Source organism: Mesoplodon bidens, assembly GCF_964165515.1.
Source record: "Mesoplodon bidens genome assembly, chromosome: 9".
In the NCBI taxonomy this organism is placed as follows: domain Eukaryota; kingdom Metazoa; phylum Chordata; class Mammalia; order Artiodactyla; family Ziphiidae; genus Mesoplodon; species Mesoplodon bidens.
In genome coordinates, this window is record NC_138166.1 from 49,952,955 (window position 1) to 49,974,853 (window position 21,899).

Here is a 21,899-nt window from a genome sequence, read left to right on the forward strand (position 1 = left end):
GTAGGCATCTAAGCAAACAGCTCTTGTAACAGCTGTGCTGTCTTCTCACTGTCATACATATATTTGAAAAAAAATTAAATAACATGATTTCATATCATTTGTTATGATAAGCATTGAATATATTCAGAGATACTACTGATGGTAATATATTATTTAAGGTATTATATTACATGATGCAGTTTCTAAAATGGACTAAAGAACTAGTTCACTCCCCTTAATGATTATTGTAAGTGCCATATAAAATGTTATTTTCTGCTAAAGTAGTTTCATTTTTCCCTGGGCTGCAATATGTGTATCATATTTAATATTTTATTAAATAAAATTTCTTCCCATAACTTCAGTCATAGACTCTCCAATCAAGCTTTCTTACTTAAGATTCAGCTTTCTGAGTCAAGATCCAAAAGTCACCTACATTTCTATTCTAGTCATGCTCGCACTCCATGGTAAGAAAATGCCTCCCAATCATTTTCAGAATATTACAAACTCAGTTAATCTTTTTCAACTCAACCACACAAAAAGTAGATAAAAAGCGTTCTTCCCCTTTTCAGAAAGAAAAAAAAAAAGTAAACAAGGACTTCTGCAGTAATTTCCCCAAACTCCGAGAACAGATTGGCCAGAATTGCACTCAGGCCATCTCTATCTACAGCTCAATCTAGCAGTGGTTTCTAGGTTAAGCTGTGAAATGTATTAAGTGGACCAATAAGTCAATGACCAAATTGCTTACTGTCGGAGGCAACTACTGAGTTTTATATCAGGAGCCATGCCGTTTTTTTCCAGTGCATTCTCAAGGCAATGATGCAGATTCCCACCATCCCCCTTGATACCTTGGCAAAAAGCACAGAACTGCCACTTTATTAAAAGATATCCAACTTAATAAGTGGACTTAAATCTGAGATTCAATACTGCAAAATTCTTTGGGCGCTCTCTCACTAAAATATGAGTCCTTCCCCTTTAAACTGTAGGGTAGCTGCTACCCTGAGAAAAGCACCTTAGGATGTCAAGAACATAAACCTAAAGAGTAGAGAGAGGCCTTGGACCTCATCTAATATTACCCTTTTTTCACACATAAGAAAACTGCCATCCAGAGAATTAAAATGACTTATCTAAGGTCAGTTACCTAATCACCATTTTATCCCAAGTAGGTGTTCTGTACTAAGACCTCGTATTTCAGTGTACTTTTAACTTTATCAAAGTAGGAAATTCAGAAATCTCTCTGCAAGTTTAGAAAATAGGTTCCTGAAATCCCTATTTCCAGGCAATTTGCAAGTGATTAATTTAAGACTGTATGGACAAGGGAGTCCAAGATCAAGAATGAACCGTGAAAACCCTCAGGAATATTTTTGTATTCACTGAAGTAAAAAAGGAAACAGCAACACAATAAATACAGTGAAAAGTACATTTTACATATCTTAAGTTAGTAATAATGGGTGCTAAAAAGCTAGTTCTGCTTACCAGGAACTTGTTAGGCACTTCCTATCACCAATTACAATGAAAGACATGAAAATGCATGTTGTTTCATGCAGATAACACATGTACTAAGAGGAATCTTGTCCTGTACAGGTCCGCCATCCAATGTCCAATGTCTTTCTGTATCTGTGACTTCAAGAGCTTCACTCCCTTCTCTCAGTCTCTGCTTCACATATCTCAGACATCACTAGTTTTAAGTCCTAGATTTACTCTCTCATCTCCCTTTAGCTCTCTTATGATTTCCTTGCCTTTTCTGCAGTACACTTTATCTCCTCTTTATAATTCCCAGCAACAAGCTCCTTCTTTTTCTAATGATTCAAATTAAGAAGAACTACGAATTTAACATTCTTGCACTTGCCAGAAAAGAAAACAGAAGCAAATCCTCATAACTTTGTAACTCCTTTGTTATGGACCAAATCACTACAATGAATGTACAGGTACAGCCCATTATCAGAAAAAAAATTACATGTCAATCACAAATACACACAGAGCCCAAGGAGACTGTAAGACACATATTTATTTTTCCCATAGAGTCACCTAATTTTTAGTCTGTATGGTCAGTTTCAGTTGAGCATCTAGGCACCGCTTCTCCCCTTAACCTCCTCTGATCTTCCTCTTTGTCCTTTCTCCTCTTCAGTTCCTTGCTCTGAGTTCCCTGCTGGCCCCAGGGTCTCACTGTTTACCAACAGCTACCCAAAAACGAAAACCATGGAAATCTTTGCTCTAACCTCCACCCTGGGAAAGAAAGAGAGGAATTTACTGTTGGTAGAATTTGATTCCTCATAGGAGCAGACCTACCTATTTCAGTTTCTCCAAATAAATCATTGAACAAACAGACCTTTCTACCATTCCCTTCCTAATATTGATGACCTTCCACAACATGATTCAGATAAATCTTAAAGATCCCCTTCCTAGTAGAGATGAAAAGGGAGAAGCAATCAAAGAAGATAAACATTTTGTATATGACAAAATTGAAATCGTAAGATATCTCTATTTGTGCCCAAATTTTCATCCCTCCTCACCTAGGATTCTTTTCCACCCTCACCCATCTGTTTTGTGCTTCATCAAGATTTCTCTTTCTAGTGATCATTCCAATAGCTCCAAACATGCTGTTCAGCATCTATCCAAAGAAACAAAAAGAAATTTTAAAAAATACTTTTTCTGCTCCTTTTCTCAGCAAAACTCCCCAGAAGTGTTGTCTATGCCAACTGTCTCCAATTTCCTTTCCGTTCTTTCTTTTTTCCATCACTGCTCAAAAGACTTCACATTTAAATTCCTCTCATTTTCTCCTCCACTGTTCATACGATGTAGGTACAGTATTGCTCCCCTTTAAAATGAGGATTTTGAAGCAAAGAGTTTTTGATTAGTATTCTAATCAAAATGGTAGAAAATGGTAGCTACATGGTAACCTGAGCTAAGGAGGACTCTCTTCTCAATTGTAAATATATATATATATATATACACTAGATAAAATAAAACAATATATAGCTCAAGGTAAAGAAGGGGAAATCTCCAGGTGCCAGAAACTACGAAGAAACCTTGCCTCTTAGATTTCTAATGGGCATCTAAAATGAACATGTCCAAAGCTGACTCCCAATCTTTCCACAAAGATGTCTCCCATAGTATTCCCCATGATTAATTGATTAGTTGCCCATTAATAAATGACGACTCCATTCTTCCAGCTGATCAGGTCAACAACCTTAGACTCATTCTTGACTCATCTTTGTTTCTTGTATCCCACCCGCAATGTGTCATCAAATCCTGTTAGCACCACCGGGCTTTTCTCACAATATCTTTTACTCGCACCCTTATCTACAGCACAGTCATCTCTTGCCTACTTTACTACAGTCATCTCCTAAGTGGTCTCCCTGCTCCTGCTCTTTCCCCTATTTCAGTCAGTTCTCACGGCAGCTAGAGTACACCTAAAAAAGTAAGAAGAAAGACCTCTATCCCTCTTGCTCACAAAAATCCAGCTGTGTTCCCACCTCACTCAAAGTAAAATTGCCAAAGTGTTTGCCATGACCCTAAGGCACTCCCTGGTCTGGGCCAGCCACCTTGCTGGCCTCCTGTCTCACCACACTCCACCTTCTCCACCTGCTCCTGCCTCTTGCTGTGGCTCAAACACACCAACCAGATCCCTGCTTCTGAGCAGGAATAACCAGTCACAACTGGTCATAGTTTAATGCCGTTCTCCTTAGGATATTTGCATTTGGCAAGGCTTCAGCTAAAAGGAAAAACTTCCAATTATGGACTTTTAAGCCATTTCAGAAGACTGTGGAGGAAGATTCTCAGGAGGAAGTAGCCCCTCAACCACACAGTTTGATTAGGATATGATATGACTCAGACATTAATCAGTCACAATTTCAAATTTTTTAAAAGGTTTCATTGGACTTTAGAACTAATAATCTTTCCCAGTTCTCCTTTTCCCATTATTCTTTAACAGTTAGAGATAATAACTTCTGCTTTTCCTTTTCATCTTGCCTTTAAAGAGGTCATGCAATCAACAGCCTTTGTGGGGAGTTTTTAAAATGCAGGTCTCAGAGACAAGTAAGTACCTCTACAGCTAACCAGTACTAGAAGAGTCAGTACCTAGAAGCCTCTCTTCTTTGAAAAGGATTATCGCCCGATCAGGTTCTCTCTGTATTTCCCCTTTAGATTGTGAAATGTGGTCCAGGGTCTTTACAACTTTCCTTTCCTTCATAGCAGGTGCTTGTTCCGGGCTGAAGGTGGCGGTGCCATCACACACAGTCCATGGCATCAGGGGTCAGGCTCTCTACCTCCCCGTACACTATGGATTCCACACTCCAGCATCAGACATCCAGATCATATGGCTGTTTGAGAGACCCCACACGATGCCCAAATACTTACTGGGCTCTGTGAACAAGTCTGTGGTTCCCGACTTGGAATACCAACACAAATTCACCATGATGCCACCCAATGCCTCCCTGCTCATCAACCCATTGCAGTTCACTGATGAAGGCAATTACATCGTGAAGGTCAACATTCAGGGAAATGGAACTGTGTCAGCTAGTCAGAAGATTCAAGTTACTGTTGATGGTAAGTCCGCTATAAGTGACATGGGCAGCTGAGTAGCACAGCAGTTAGCAATGGCTCAGGAGATTAGACTACCTGGGCTTTAGGTCCTGGCTCTGCAACTTTGGGCAAATTAACCCTCAGAGCCTCAGTGGCTCATGGCACGAATGACATTATCCACCTCATGAGGCTTTCTGAGGATTAAATAAGACTTGCATGTAAAGTATATGCGCAGTGCCCAGCTAAAGGTAATCAAGCAGTAAGGAGAACGTATTATTTGTTTGCCTGGAAACTATCAGGTATAAAGTTGCTGATATAATGAGGCAGAGAAAATTTTATTTCTCATTAACAGAATGTACCCTGGGAAGCGCCCCATTTTTGTCACATAAAGAATTTTAATTTTGGTACACTGGGGAGGATGAAACTTGCTCAGTGACCATACTTAAGCAACAATAGAATTTGCTGGGTATGTCCTCTGAGGGAGAGTGGGGTTTAGCTAACTTTCAGACATTTATTTTCCTTATTGAGGTATGTAAGCAGCATACCTTAAATATACTACACCCAAAGCCCAACTTCTGATTTTTCCCCCCTAAACCTGTCTATTTAACAATATTCCTCTGTTTTAGCAAATAGCAGCTTCATTCCTTCAGTTGCTTAGGACAAAACCTTGCCATCACCCTTGACTCCCTCTTTCTCTCACACCCCACATCCAGTCCACAAGTTAACCCTGCCATCTTTACCTTCAAGATATGGACAGATGGGCCTCCCTGGTGGCGCAGTGGTTGAGAGTCCGCCTGCCGATGCAGGGGATACGGGTTCGTGCCCCGGTCTGGGAGGATCCCATATGCCGCGGAGCGGCTGGGCCCGTGAGCCATGGCCGCTGGGCCTGCGCGTCCGGAGCCTGTGCTCCGCAACGGGAGAGGCCACAACAGTGAGAGGCCCGCATACCGCAAAAAGAAAAAAAAAAAAAAAAAAAGATATGGACAGAAGTGAGTCACTTCTCACCACGCCCACTACCGCCCCGCTCAACCCCACCATCAGCTCTGGCCTGAACTGTCCTAACAGCCTGCTGTCCACTCTCCCCGTTTCTACCCCTGCCTCCTGCAGCTCAGAATCCTCCCATAGCTTCCTGTCTCACTCACAAGCAAAGCCAAAGTGCTAGCGATGTCCCACAAGGCCCAGTGTGACCCCCCCCCAACATACCCACTACCTCTCTGACCCCTTCCCACCTCTCCTCCCCTCACTCACTCTGTTCTGACCATACTGGCCTCCTCGCTCTTCCTAGAACAGGCCAAACACACTCACACCTCAGGGCCTTTGTACTTGACGGTTCTCTCTACCTAGATTGCTCTTCTCCTAGGTAATGGCACTATCCCCTATTTCCTTTCGGTCCCAGCCAGAGTGTCACTTTATCTGTAAAGGCTTTCCTGACCACCTTATGTAAAGTATACAGAGAGAGAGAGAGAGTTACTCTTTATCTTGAGTTCTGCTTTATTCTATTCATAACACTGGACGTATTGTATATTTTTATTTTTTTATTGTTTCTCTTACTTGCCTAGAATACAAGGTCCATGGGAGCAGGCTTTGTATTGTTTGCTGCTTTTTCCTCACTGCCTAAACCCCGATGCAGGCCATTTGTAGGCACTCAGTAAATATGTGCACAGTAAATGAGTGGAAACTGGAGGGCTTGCAGGGGAACAAAGACACAGGATGTGGCAGCAGATGCCTAGAGAACAACTTTGGGGAGAGAAAAGGAGGACGTTTTCATATTTTCATGAAATTCCCCTGGGTAGTATCTTGTCTCTCCCTCCAAACTTTTAATAGAACATCCATTACTTGTTAATATGTAGTACAATTGGATCTGTTTATGGACATGCAGCCAAAAGTTCTTTCTAAAAAATTTTTTATTGAGGTATAGTTGATTTACAATATTATATTAGTTACAGGTATACAATACAGTGATTCAAAAATTTTATAGATTATACTCCATTTACAGTTATTATAAAATATTGGATCTGTTCCCTGTGCTGTACAATATATCCTTGTAACTTGTTTATTTTATATATAGTAGTTTGTACTTCTTATTAACCTACTCCTATATTGTGCCTTCCCCTGCAACGAAAAGGTCTTGATAGGGGTTTAGGGCCTGTGTAAAAAATCTTCTTAGGAAACTTCCATATCTGAGTTACACTGTTAAATGCAAGTGTGTGATCACAGTACCATCGTCTATTCTAATGATTGGCTCTCCCATATGAGACCTTCAACATCACCTATTTGACTTATTCCATACCACATGTATTTCCATGCATGGGCACATTTGAAACATAAGCTTTTTCTACATAATAAATGTACCAATTCATTTTTCTTTTTAAATCATAGTAATGTAAACAAAAGCTATTCCAAACCCTTTGTTCTTGCCAGGGAATATAAAGGGTTAAATTGAGTGGACCACTTGATTGCACCCATCTTGAGAAAGGCTGGAGCCTTCAGAACTACTCAGCACCCCTGCAAGTTACCTTTCAACCTCTTTTCTCCTTATCTTTCATTTTTTCCTGTCTTCTCTGGGCGGAAGGATTAGATCTGTTTGTGCTCTAATGCACATTTTCCAGTGTAAAAAAAATGTAAACATGAGTCAAGACAAATTTACCTGAGAAGATGCATCAACCCCAATTAAAAGTTGTTGTTGTTTTTCTAACATCTTTATTGGAGTAGAATTGCTTTATAATGGTGTGTTAGTTTCTGCTTTCTAACAAAGTGAATCAGCTATACATATACATATATCCCCATATCTCCTCCCTCTTGCGTCTCCCTCCCACCCTCCCTATCCCACCCCTCTAGGTGGTCACAAAGCACCGAGCTGATCTCCCTGTGCTATGCGGCTGCTTCCCACTAGCTATCTGTTTTACATTTGATACTGTATATATGTCCATGCCACTCTCTCACTTCATCCCAGCTTACCCTTTCCCCTCCCCATGTCCTCAAGTCCATTCTCTATGTCTACATCTTTATTCCTGTCCTGTCCCTAGGTTCTTCAGAAACATTTTTTTTAGATTCCATATATATGTGTTAGCATACGGTATTTGTTTTTCTCTTTCTGACTTACTTCACTCTGTATGACAGTCTCTAGGTCCATCCACCTAGCTACAAATAACTCAGTTTTGTTTCTTTTTATGGCCGAGTAATATTCCATTGTATATATGTGCCACATCTTCTTTATACATTCCTCTGTCAATGGACACTTGGGTTGCTTCCATGTCCTGGTATTGTAAATAGAGCTGCAATGAACATTGTGGTACCTGACTCTTTTTGAATTATGGTTTTCTCAGGGTATATGCCCAGTAGTGGGATTGCTGGGTCATATGGTAGTTCTATTTTTAGTTTTTTGAGGAACCTCCATGCTGTTCTCCATAGTGGCTGTATCAATTTACATTCCCACAAACAGTGCAAGAGGGTTCCTTTTTCTCCACACCCTCTCCAGCATTTATTGTTTGTAGATTTTTTAATGATGGCCATTCTGACCCATGTGAGGTGATACCTCGTTGTAGTTTTGACTTGCATTTCTATAATGATTAGTGATGTTGAACATCCTTTCATGTGTTTGTTGGCAATCTGTATATCTTCTTTGGAGAAATGTCTATTTAGGTCTTCTGCCCATTTTTGGACTCGGTTGTTTGTTTTTTTTGATATTGAGCTGCATGAGCCGCTTGTATATTTTGGAGATTAATCCTTTGTCTGTTGCTTCATTTGCAAATATTTTCTCCCATTCTGACAGTTGTCTTTTCGTCTTGTTTGTGGTTTCCTTTGCTGTGCAAAAGCTTTGAAGTTTCATTAGGTCCCATTTGTTTATTTTTGTTTTTATTTCCCTTTCTCTAGGAGGTGGGTCAAAAAGGATCCTGCTGTAATTTATGTCAGGGTGTTCTGCCTAAGTTTTCCTCTAAGAGTTTTACAGTGCCTGGCTTAACTTTTAGGTCTTTAATCCATTTTTAGTTTATTTTTGCGTATGCTGTTAGGAAGTGTTCTAATTTCATTCTTTTACATGTAGCTGTCCAGTTTTCCCAGCACCACTTATTGGAGAGGCTGTCTTTTCTCCATTGTATGTTCTTACCTCCTTTATCAAAGATAAGGTGACCATATGTGCGTGGGTTTATCTCAACCCCAATTAAAAGTTTGATAGGAAATTGAAAGCTAAACATTGGAGCCAATTGTCTGTTGCTTATATATCATCTCATTCTCTGTGTGTCCTGTAATCATGCATAGAAGGAGATTATTATAGGCTTTCGTTCGTTAAAGTGACTAACATGGTACAGTGACTAACATAAGCTGCAGTATAAATACACAGTAATTAAAACATATAATTAGTTCACTTACATAGAAGGAAAAGTAAATGGTGCAAATGTGATTCTTTAAAACTTTCTCTCAATCCCCCCAAAGTATAATATATCTGAGCTTTGTATTTTGCAGATGGTGGGTAAGAATTTGGGCTCACCACATGTATCCCAACCAGCTGCTCTTGGGATATTAGGACAAATCAAGAGAGGGGAATAACTACGTAAACTTTGCTTGTGAGAGTACACCCTTATGGTGTCGGGGGAAAGCATAATGAACAGGAAATAAGGAAGCCGACATTCTCTACCACTAACTGCATTATCTATAAAGTAAAGGTTTCCATTAGAAAATCCTTGAAGAGTAACTTCTAGACTCAGTTATTTCTGCTATAAATGGTATTTTTATATTTTATCATTTTGTGTTTGCCATGACTTTTTTATTTTCTTCTTTAATTACTTCCTGAACTGTCTACATTTATAAAGTGCAAAACGTTGGAATCATTTTCCTAGGATTTAATATTTGAAAGACCTCATAGACTTTTATTATAATTCTGTGGTGGCAAAAATCATTTCTATCTGTTCTGATGTTGCAGATCCTGTCACGAAACCAGTGGTGCAGAGTCAGCCTTCCTCTGGGGCTGTGGAGTACGTGGGGAACATGACCCTGACATGCCTCGTGGAAGGGGGCACCCGGCTGGTTTACCAGTGGCTAAAAAATGGGAGGCCTGTCCACACCAGCTCCACCAACTCCTTTTCTCTCCAAAACAACAGCCTTCATATTGTTCCAGTGACCAAAGAAGACATTGGGAATTACAGTTGCCTGGTGAAGAACCCTATCAGTGAGATGGAAAGTGACATCATTATGCCTACCATATATTGTAAGTTTTTAAAAATATGTACATACCCGTGAGTTTTCTTCTGGGAAGTTTTCACGAGAGGAGTCACAGAGAACATCACCAGATGTTGACACCAGATGTCATTTGGTTTTCACCATCATTTTAATATAGTACTAGGTGCAATTATACTTCCTAGGCACTGTCTTGTCATGAAATATAGTTACTTGTGCAACCCTGTTTCTTGAAATCAAGTTGAGATATTGGCCAGGGGCCTTTTAGGATACATTCTCTGACTCAGTGCATGTGTGACCTTAATTCTGTGGAAAGTAGGAACTTCAATTTCAAACCCAGAACCATGCAGAAGGCACTGATTTATTCACCCCCATGGAGGAAGAGCTGTTCATCATAAAATGGGAGAGGGATGTGCTCTGGAGCTGACTACAGGGAGAAAGAATGTTCCCGGGTTATGCATGGGAAATGTGGCCCAAGGCCTGGCTGTTCTCTCTGCCCATTTTCTCAGCTCCACTTCTAGAGGCAGGGTGCAGAGAGGATCACAGAGAAAACATAATTATTCTGCAGCAAGCTATTCAGCTTCCCAGGGAATCCGTAATTATTTTGGCTTTCAATTCTCTCTGGTTCTTTTTTCTGTTGATGTAGTTGCTATAGTTATTTTTGTTTAATCTCATGTACAAGTTAAGTTCACCAAACTTTTCAGTTCATGTCATATTATCATCACCAACCCAAACAAGATTTCTCTCTCTTGATTGTATTATTTTTCCCCATCCCCTCTGCTCCGTAGCACCACCTCCAATATGTTTAACATTGCATTCTAATTTCAGCTTCTCACAAGGTTTCTCAACCTCCACACTAATGACATTTTGGCTGGACAACTCTTTGTTGTGGGGAGTTGCCCTATGCATTATAGGATGTTTAATAGCATCCATGGCCCCTACCCACTACATACCAGTAGCACCCTCCCCTCAAGTTGTGACAACTAAAAATGTCTCTGGTTGTTGCCATATGTCCCCTGAGTGTGGGGGAGAGGGACTGGTGTGTGCAAAATCTCCCCTAGTTGAACCAACGGCCTACCACATTGGGAAGTCATCTGATCAGTTACCATTATAGCTTAGTGCATGGCCACAACAGCAATATAACACAATAAATAAGGCATGGCAAAGCTCACTCTGTGGCATGAGGGTGGAGGTTTCAGCTGGTTGAATCACAAGGGTAAAATTAAGCCTTGTAAATGTATCTACTCACTCATCAAATATATCTGCATAATGCTCAGAAAGGCCCTAAAACCTAGTGTTTAGGTGCTTAGGAGGTAGACAGACCTAAGTGGGAAATGGGTTCTGTCACTACCTATGTGACTTTAAGAAATCCCTTGACCTTTCTGAGCCTCATCTGTAAAATGGAGATGGTTAAAACTACCTCACCACATTAAATGAAATCAGTCCTCTCTGAAGAATAGTCAGTAGATGACACCAAGCAAGCATGCAGTAAATGGAAACTGTTTGTATTATTGATACATCTGTATTCTATTTTCTTCAATAGAAAATTGATAGTCTTCTTGAGGAAGTGTGTTATCAACTCTTTGGAAAAAAGCACCAGCATATGTAGTTTTTTCAACTAGATAAAGCTTAACAATAAAACTGAGCCGCAGAATTGTGGCAGGAAAAGCAACTTCTGGGAAGTGGAGTACAGTGGTGTGATACAGTTATACAACAACGTTTGCTTAATTAAGCAAAATTAAGATAAAAATAGAGCCATTGAATCTTAAAACTGGAAGCTCTCCTATTAGCAGAAGTGAGAAAATGTGGCAATGAAATGTATGAGAATGTCTTAGATACAATAGGAATGTATACAAAGGAGTATAGTGGCTAGGCACAGAACTCTGGATCCAGAAATCCTGCTTCTACTGCCTTACCTCTCTTGTGCCTCAGTTTCTTCAACCATATAATGGTGATAATGATAGTACCTACTTCACAGAGTTATTGTTTGGATTAAATCTGTTACTTTATGTAAATTGCTTAGAACAGTGATTGGCCCATAGTAAATACTATATAACTGTTGGCCATTATTATTACTATAATATTATGAGTCTATGGGAATTCAGAGACAAAAACATTACTTCTAGCTGGAGAGAAGGCTTATTATAGAAAGTAACGTTTGAGATGGACCTTGAACAATGGGTATGAATGGGGCAAGGGGAAATGTCTGTAAAAAACATTTCACGCAATAGGGACAGCAGACACAGACACTAAGCAGGGGTCAAAGTATTTGGCAAATGGTCCAGTTTGGCTAGAGTGTAGGATACAATGAGGAATAGATAGAGGTTCCCCACTCCCTTCCATCAGAAAGTAGAGCGTTCCTATGAAACCTTGTGTGAACCGAAATGGTATAAAGTGAATAAGCAGTTGCTTATGACATGTCTTGCTAACGGATGCACAAAATAAAGCACAGTTGCTCACAGACGCAGTTCAAAGCTATGGAGCCTTCATGCGGAGATGCTGAGTGTAGTTCCCTGGGAAGGGACTTGATGGTGCCACTTTCGCTGCTGGGGTGCCCAATGCCTCTAAAACAGCTCCTGCAAAACGAACCCTGAACGCTATTTTTTGCTTTTCATCTTTTTTGTGAAAGCAAAAATCCTCTTCAGATTTCTTTCAGTCAGCTAAAACAGGTACTAATGTAGGTCTTTCATAAAAGCCAAGTGGCGTAATGCAAACTTTTGGAAAGCAGAGGATACCTGTATATTTGAGTCAGATTAGGGGGAGCTTTGAATGCCAGGCATTACTTGGTAAACAATGAGGAAAATTATTTTTAAAGCAAAGGTTCAAATTTTTTAAAAGACTACAGAATGTTTTATAAATAAATACACATATTCTAGACTAAATCAAGAAATGTTTGTCAAGAGAGCACATTTTTCAAAATAGATCACAAATGTCATGCAATTATAGAAAGAGTGTTTATAGGAAAGGAAAAAAGGGAGGTAGGATATATTTTATTAACCTATAATATAGAGAAAAAAAGTCACCAATTTTGAACTCCATACAGTGATTAAACATGTCTAAGAGCAACTTGAAAGCATTTTTTTCTGAAAAATATTGTTCACACAGAAATAGAAAAAACTTCATACATTGATTGTGTAATTCACCTTTGGTGTAGGGGAACTCAAAGAGGATTAACTGCTAGTCCAACCTAGTTCAGAATTCAATGTCTCAAAGATGAACAGAGAAACAGAAACAGAGGAAATTATATTAAAGATTGCCAAAGAAGAAGGAAATTACAGTTTTTCACCAAAAAATACCAAAACACCACTCACTAGAAGCAACTTATATAAGATTTATTACAATCATTAGTTATATTGTGAAAGTATTCTGTCTGCCTTAAAGCACAAGGCGGAGAAATAGATTTACGAAGTGTAAACTGTGACTCTCTGCACGACTAGCATTGAATTGGAGTGAAAAATTTAGATTTGGCACCATCTATTATACATGTAGTCATATTCTTGACTGAATAAGGTTATTCTGACATGAATTAAAACTTCCATTCAACTCCAGGTAGCACAGACCTAAGCATTCAAGGTACTTGAACACAGTGAAAGAAAATGTGAGCAGACAAATGGAATCAAATCTAGGGCTATATAGACACATCCTTACATTGTTCTTTATTATTTGGTCTAAATGGTTTACATTCACATAGAAAACATACAAAATGCAAAACAAGATATTAAACCAGCCAGATATCATCTACTGAATATTAATTTGGAGGAACAATCATTCAATGTGGTAAGAGCAGAAGTAAGATTGTGTTGGAGCATTCTTTGTCCACTGAAGAAAACCTGATTTTATTTTGTTTCAACCATGGACTCTAGTAAATATCGTGTCCTTTGGAGAGTGTAGTGGATAGCACGGTGTTAGGAGCCTAAGCTGTCCATTCAGACTGCCATTGTCACCCTGTGCGTCAGTTTCCTCATCTCCTTATCTACACTGTCTCAGTGTAGACCTATCTCTAGAGGGATGGGGAGGATTAAGTGAGATTTTATGTGTAAAGAAGGCAGCAAGTGGCACATAGGGAAAACTCAATAATGTTCGCTCTTTTGCTTTTCCTCTTTTTTTTTCATATTTTTTTTCCCTTGGAACCCAAACTATGCTTACATAATTGGCAACATGACAGCAAGAAGTTGTGGAAAGCCTGGGTAATTTAGAAGATACCTGCAAAAAGAAAACTGAAAGAATACTTTGAAAAGAACTTTCTTCCCCAGACGTTACCATTATTTAACACATTTTATTTTTCTACATGAAAATATTTTCTTTACATGAATTCTTATTATTATCTATTTATCTCACCGTCTATTTACCTATCTTTAAACTTTAGCCATAGATTTAAATGAAAAATTCCTGGGGGAAATTGCATAAGCAATTACAGGTACATGAAAGTATCATTTGCATCTTGAAATACACTTTTGCTTTGCTATATAGTTTAGTTTTATCTGGCAAAGTGAAAATAAGATCTTTCTTTCAACATGTGCAAGTTCATGCCCTAATCTTATAATTATCACAGAATATGGTGATACACAGTGTATAAAGTATTAAAATGGGGGGAAAACCATAATCACACCTGTAAATGTTAAATATTACGCTTTAAACTCCTAAATCCTCTTTCCTTTCCTGTGTTATTTGAAAGAATTAGAATATCCCCATCTGATTCAGTTCAGATTTTACAGGACATATCTTCTATTTATAGACTGAACTTTCTTCTTTGCACTCTTTTAGGCATAGTCTATGGAAATCTCACAGAGAAACACCTGTCATGAGTAAAGACTAGTGACAGGTAGTAGAAAGAAGAACAGTTAGAAAATTTTACAATGTGAGTTCCATTTCCACATTGTAAAGATGAATTATCTAGATGATTTAAGATTTTTTACTCTTACTATGTGGTAATTGTAAATAGAGTGTTAATAATTTATTTTCTTGATTATTTTTGCATTCAAATGCAAGAACCTTCACTTGGTCAACATCTCATCTTATTGATCTTATTCATTGATCTAATTCATTCATTTATTCACTCATTCACTTATGGTTTGATTTGATTCAGAAATCAAACATCATGGTCTTGTTTGTGCTAAGCAGTTTTTACCTATCATGTAACATACAGAAACACAACCCATATTCATTATTTTTTTTTACTATCACAGTTTTAGCCATTTTGTTGTTTGTTTTTGTTTTGTTGGTTTGGGTTTGGGTTTGGGGTTACAAGAATTAAATAAAATATGTAATCTGAAGAACTGTCATTTACCCTATTGATACGGCATCAACATGCTTTCAATCTTTATTATTCCATGCAAACTGAGACTATGTGCCTTAGTTGATGTTGTTCCCACTTCTCTTTCTTCACCTGGTTATACCCTCCTCTTCCTTCACAATATCATCTTCTCCAGAAAGGCTCACCTACCCCCGACCTGGTCTCAGGTCTTCAGTGTCACTAAGAGGTTTGCTGTGCTCCTGCAGCACCCCATGCACATCTCTCTCCTGGAACTCACTGCATTATGCTTCCTTGAGCCTCTTCCACTTATAAGCACCTCAGGCCAAAATAAGAGCTCCGTGTTATTCATCTTTGTATCCCTAAGGCCATACTTGACACAGATTAAGAATTCAATAGAGGTTTCTTGAATTTGGCTAAAATAGACCAGATTATCTTTCTTCATATCCCTTTCAGATTTCAGTGTTACTTGATGAAGCTGTCGGAAGGCTAAATTCCCATTATAACAGCTTCTTAGTTATCGTGCTCTGGCCCTTCGTTGTTATGTTTTGCTTTGTTTTTGTTTTTTCTGACCTTTAGCAAAGTTCCTCAGTAATGTAGTAAATGTTATATTCCAATATTCCCCCATAGAGGACCACATCATCATTTAGAATTTCAGCATGAATCACCTCTTCTATTTTCTTAAGGCACTGTTTCTATGATAATTTCCTTCATGAAAGCAGGAATTATTTTTATTTTGGCAGAAAAAGTATAACAAAATCAAGAGTGACCATATATTTATGAGGTTACGATGTCATAACCTGGTATTGGCCTTGGTGGAATACAATGTCAAGCCAGTAATTCAGGCTAGTAGCTACTTGCAGTTCATGAAATGTGTATGCCTTCCAGCTCTGTTGTAAATAATAACCCAGTAACTGATGCATTTTGCGTGCAACATATGGCACTGCTGCAGGGAAGTGCTCTAAGTGATAAAAATTAAAGAAAAAAAGGTCATCCACAGTAAATACTTACCATCTGCTCCCAAGCAGGGTGGCAAGCAGCATCATGATGGAAATTTAGGTACTGTTCCTGCCCAGCCATAAATTGTTAAAGAGAACAGATGATATGTATTTTACAAGTCACTCAGTAAACAGCCATTCCTGAGGCAAAGGGTTCACTTGTATTGGGAGTTCTCTGCCAAGGGCAAGAAACTGAACCACAGTCAAAATAGAATTATCCTTCTGCTTTCATCTACAATGTCAGAGGCCACACTGGTTGAATCACTCCAAATGTCTTCAATTGGATTGCTCATTCCCATGAATGATATACTAGGCTGCACTTCAAAGTAAAGGATGGTCAGCCTGATGTGCTAATGAGAAGGAAATAACATAGTATAGGAAGAAGAAAATAGATTGTAAGCTGTAGGTAGAGTGTGATAGACAGATAGATAGATGATAGATAGATAGATGATAGATCAATCCGTGTGTGTGTGAGAGAGAGAGAGAGAGAGAGAGAGAGAGAGAGGGAGAGGTAGAGAAAAAAGACTTAAAGATCATACACTGAAATATGGATATTCATTCTCTGAGATGAAAACAAGTGAGTTTTCATCTTCATCCTTCTCTGGAATTTTAGGATTTTCTGCAGTGAACATGTATTTCTTATAAAATCAGATAAAATATGCTACATTTTAAGAAATCATATCAGAAGCAAGGAACTTAAATTCTTCAAGGTGTTAGGTTCCCGGAACTAGAAGAGGTGCTTGTGTGGTGGCGGGGGGAGTTTGAGGTATTTGATGCTGACTCCGAAGAGCCACATATAGCATATAATTAAGCAGACAGGAGAGAAAATATTATGCCAATCATGAAACCCAATAAGTGAGGAAGTAGCAAAATCAAAATAAACATGAGTATAGGGAAGAGGAACTAAGACAATCAGATTCCTTTCTTTAAAAACATGTTTTATTTTAAACTAGAGTGATCATTAAATTAGATAATCAACCTTATTCACCAGCCTTGGCTCTACATTACTATGGGCTTTCTCTGCAAATGGAACCCACTCTCCAAAATGGAAGAATTACTACTTTTGAGAATATTCCATTATGTTGCAAGGTCCTAAAGCAATTCCAAATGGGAAGTTTCCCAAAAAGTTTTGAGTAATGTCAGCACACTTTGAAAGCAATATTTCTCATTTTTATGTGTGTTAAATTGTCAATTTGTTTTTATACTCATATTCTATAAATCCTGAAAACAAGTGGGAAGACAGAAAATACTGAATGACCACACTTCTCTTCCTTTTCAAGCCTGCCCCTCTGCTCTCAGACTTTAATCTTTGTGACAGACTCGGGGCTTTTGCCGCTCCAAACCTCTGTTGATTCCTCCCATTGGTTTCTTACTATGGGAACCATAACCAGTGCCCACCAGTCGGTGGCCTTTGTTTCCCTAATGTTCTATCAATGCTGACAACTTGAGGGAACCCTGCTGCTGCACTGGGTCTGAGATAATAGCAACAGGAACCACGTATACGACACCTCAGGTCTCCTCACAATGTCTAGAACAGTATCATGTGCACAATAGCATCTCAATATTGATTTTGGTTGAGTGAGTGAGAACAACTTTTAATTCCCATTACACAATATTATTCAATGGAATTCAGAATAAGAGTGTTTTATTTTACAACACACAGTTCTAAAGCAGAGGTTCTCCCCTGAGACCGTATCACAGCCTGAAATGAGAAAACAGTACGACAGGGTTCTAGTTCAGTCACAGGAAAGGGGCATTCATTTCTCTTCACTTTAATGCTCCATCTCCAGTTCCTGATTACTTCGAATTTGAAGGTGCTTCTATGTTTGCTTTCTGAAAGCAGGATCATCTCATGTATACATATTAGTATAAATCTACAGGTTTCCTTCAGATGCCTCTGTGTCTTTAGGAAGTAAATATGTGTAAAGTGTATGTCCTCTAGCTAAATATAATTTATTGTTTTGCACCTTCAGTTTCTGTTGTATCTTGGGAAATTTGTCTCCCCAATGGTAGATTGGTCAGAATATGCTGACATAATGGAGAACCATTCTGGCAATCTGCAAATTTGGGGTTGGCTTGCCAGTATCCAAAATAACTTTAGCATGGCATGAATCATGGTGTTTCAAAGGTAGCACGATTGGCAACCAGTCATCTAATCAATCTTTTTATAGTAAAGGTGAGGAAAGTGAGACCCCAGAAGTTTAAATGACTTTTGAAGAACACTTTACTAATCATTGACAAAATTGGGATTTAACCTCATTATCCTACTGTCTAATCACTACATTATATTATTCCACACAATGAGAGATGAACAGTCATTACTTTTTTTTAAATCAGCACCTTTGAGATTAGGTTATTTCTGAGCAATCCATCCATAGCCTTATCCAGTTTATAAATTCCTTGAGAGTAGGAACTGTGTCTTACACATTTTTTATCTCTCTTACACATTTTTTATCTCTCACATATTAAATATGTAACAGTATCTCTCAAACAAGTATTTTTTGATTGATTACTTGATTAACTGAGTACAGAATTAATGTATAATTAGACAGTAATTTATTGTAGAACAAATAATACAGTTAGAAAACCAGAAACTATTTTGATATAGAAAGTTATACCACTTAACAGTTTTTTTGGAGAGGTAATATGAATAATTAAATACATATATTTTATAGTCCCAGAGCTGCCATTTAATAGCTATGTGACCATGGGGAAATTAATTTTTTAAATATCTCTTCCTTCACGTTATAATGGGAATAATAGCATTTACCTTATGCGGTTGCTTTAAAGATTAAATGTGGTTGTCTGCATAAGTACTTAAAGTGTCTTCAGATGGTGAATATCCAACAAATATTGGTTATGGTCAACTGAAAAATGAGTACAATAATGCCTAAACCTTAAAGTTTTTAGAATATAAGTCAGGATATATACTGAATGAGAAAAACCTATCTAGCTGGGGAATATTTTTTAAATCTCTTTTTATATGTTCTCTGAAAAAATCAGTGGGGAATGTGTCTCTGCAGGCAATCTGGTGCCATAGAAATAGCAAGCTGCTACAGGAATATTGCAGTGTAAGGAAAAATACCAGGGGATATCCATGATTAAGTAGTTTATTGATGATCAATGAATATTTGTTGATGATAATGAAGATGTATTTTTTCCAAATGGAATCTATGCTTAGCTTGTGGGAGGAATTTTTTTAATTCTTTAAACTCTTAAAATGTCATGAAAGTATGGAATACTCCTATATCTTTTTGCACAAATTTGTGTTGCATGTGAAACTGTGTAACATAAATATTTGCATGAACTGTCCCAGCACTTAGAAGAAAAGTAGATAATACTCAAAGAAAGGTTGTCAAAGAGAAAATAGTGGCCATAATCTATTTTTAAAATGCTTTTAAGTACAACTGCAGTTTCAGAAAGATGGAATTTGTCTAACAAAATTGCATATTTATCTATACATGACTCAAAAGCTTAGCACCACAATCGTGATAACAGTGTCTGTACAATTATATCCTAAGTTTTAGGGTTTACACTATTTCAGGTAAGTTCAATCACATCTCAAATTATTTCCATTTCCATGGATACCAGAATAAAACACTTTTAGGTCCTTATCATTTACTGGGAGTCTAAATGAAGACCTATTTGCCCACGTTTAACATGAGGACTTTCATGCAAAATAAAATGCTGCTAAGCTCTCCCAAACTCAAAAACTATGTTGTGATCATTTATGTCACCCCTTTATTTCTTTTTTCAATTAATGCAGATGGACCTTATGGACTTCAAGTTAATTCTGATAAAGGGCTAAAAGTAGGGGAAGTGTTCACTGTGGATATTGGAGAAGCGATCTTGTTTGATTGTTCTGCTGATTCTTATCCTCCCAACACCTACTCCTGGATCCGGAGGACAGACAATGTCACATATGTCATTAAGCACGGGCCTCGCTTGGAAGTTGCATCTGAGAAAATAGCCCAGAAGACAACTGACTATGTGTGCTGTGCTTACAACAATGTAACTGGAAGGCGAGATGAAACTCATTTCACCATCATCATCACTTCTGTAGGTGAGTGTGATGTAAAAGGCAGGGATCCCAATGAAACACAAATGCACGATAGCCTTCCTCTACTCCTCTTTTATACCTGTGTGGAAGAGAATATCATTGTGGGATTGTTCATATACTCTAAGAAACTCTTTCCTGAGTTAACTAAGCCATGGTTTCTAAGAGTCAAAGAAAGAAAACCCAAAGAATAATGCAGAGAGAATTCAATTGCTAGCTTTGAGGGGCTATAAAGAAAAAGGGAATTCAATAAATTACTTCTAAATGTATATTCTTGCTTTTCTGATTTTACAAACAGGAATATAAGAGAAGAGGTTATTCATTTAAAAGGTTTATATCTACTGTTGCATTAGGTCAGGTGAATACATCTCCATGAAATCTGGTTTTCCTCTCTGGCTCCCTTCTCACTGTCCTTCACAGGCTTCCCTTCTTCTTTCACCATTTAAAACCTGAAATCTGAAATCTGTGGGAGTTCACAATAGGGGTCTCGACACCTTGGAAACTACAAAACTTTGTAACTCTGTGAAATTTGGCATTTTCTAGAGGTCATCTGGTTTTCAGAAATGTCATCAATCCAAATAGTTAGGAATCACTGCCTAAAATATTTATGTCCACCAAATTCCCAACTTTCTGAGCCTTCTCTTTTCTCTCTACAGTATGATTTCATTCACTCCCGTGGTTTCATGTGACACTGGTACATCCCAAATCTTTATCTTTAAAGATCTAAAACTGTATTCCCAGTTACCTTCTAAATGTCTCTACTTTCAAGTGCCAGAGGCGACATACTGGTTCAATATATCAAAAATGAAACATCTTCTTTTCCCCAAAATTGCCATTCTTTCTGTATTCCCTGTTTAAATGAATGGTCCTAGTACCTACCAACCTTAGCCAGAAAGCTAAACGCCATCCCAGACTTTTTTCTCTTGCTTATTGCCCTGCCTAACATCCAGTCATCAAGTTTCCTTTCTTTCTATCTCTCAAGCCCATTCTCTTCCCTCCTTCTTCCTTCTTCTCCCTTTTTCTCCCCTCCTCCTCCTCTTCCTCCTCCCCTTCTGCTTTCTCCTCCGCTTCCACCTTCTTCTTTTGCTCTGTCCTCTACTGCTACTACTTCTACTGCTACTGTCAAGTTCTTCTTAGACACTTCTTTGCATACAGACGAAGACAAGCCAGATTCCACCTGGGGACAGGCTTGGACAGGAAGTGGTGGTCAGGGTTCCTATGATTGGTAGAGGAACAAGTTTGCAAAAGGCGCCACTCATTCATACCCTCTGCATTGGTGTCTTCTCTTTCTCTGTCTTTACAGACCTGCGGCCTAGAATAGGGCCCGTTACATAGAGTCAGTACATGTTTTTTTAATATATAAAGCAAGAATACAATCCTTGGAATTCTTAGGCCAAATTTTGCAGTACTTGGCCTTTGGGCCATGTGCATCAAAATCACCTGGGGAGGTCTAATAATGTATTTTCATTAAGATACCTCAGACCTATCAGATCAGGACCTGGCAGCTAGGATCTTGGATCTGATTATTTAGCAAGCACAAGTGTGACACCCACTTGTTTAAGGTGTTTTTTTTTTTTCTCCATCGCCTTTTGAATTTAATTTAAAACTCTCAACAAGCCGTTGAGAATGATAAGGCTATTAAAAATCTACAGATTGATAAATATATGGTAGGTGGGGCCTTCCCAAGACTCCTTGAAGTTGAGGGTATTCATATTTGCAAAATCATTTGAGTACATTAGAATTTACATACTGGCATGGTGAGATTTTGTTTTTTATCACATGAAGAAAATACCACACTCTCTGGAAGAGTGATATCCAGTGGAACTTTCTGCAATGAAGGAAATGTTTGATGTCTGCTCTATCCAGTATGGTAGTCCCTAGCCTCATTTGACTTTTGAGCACTTAAAATATGGTTATGCCA

At 38.4% G+C, this 21,899-nt stretch overlaps 1 protein-coding gene across 5 annotated transcripts in view; it reads left to right on the forward strand.

Annotated features, from left to right (window-relative positions):
• Positions 1-4,130: 4,130 nt before the first annotated feature.
• The window catches only part of HEPACAM2 (HEPACAM family member 2), a gene marked incomplete at both ends in the record, with an annotated part of 75,823 nt that continues 58,054 nt past the window's right edge, over positions 4,131-21,899 (forward strand). For all 5 annotated transcript variants that reach the window (XM_081243500.1, XM_081243501.1, XM_081243503.1 and 2 more), the window contains 3 exons: positions 4,131-4,524; positions 9,419-9,703; positions 19,688-19,984. In XM_081243500.1, coding sequence (XP_081099626.1) covers positions 4,131-4,524; positions 9,419-9,703; positions 19,688-19,984 — 976 coding nt within the window. The remainder of the gene's footprint in view (positions 4,525-9,418; positions 9,704-19,687; positions 19,985-21,899) is intronic.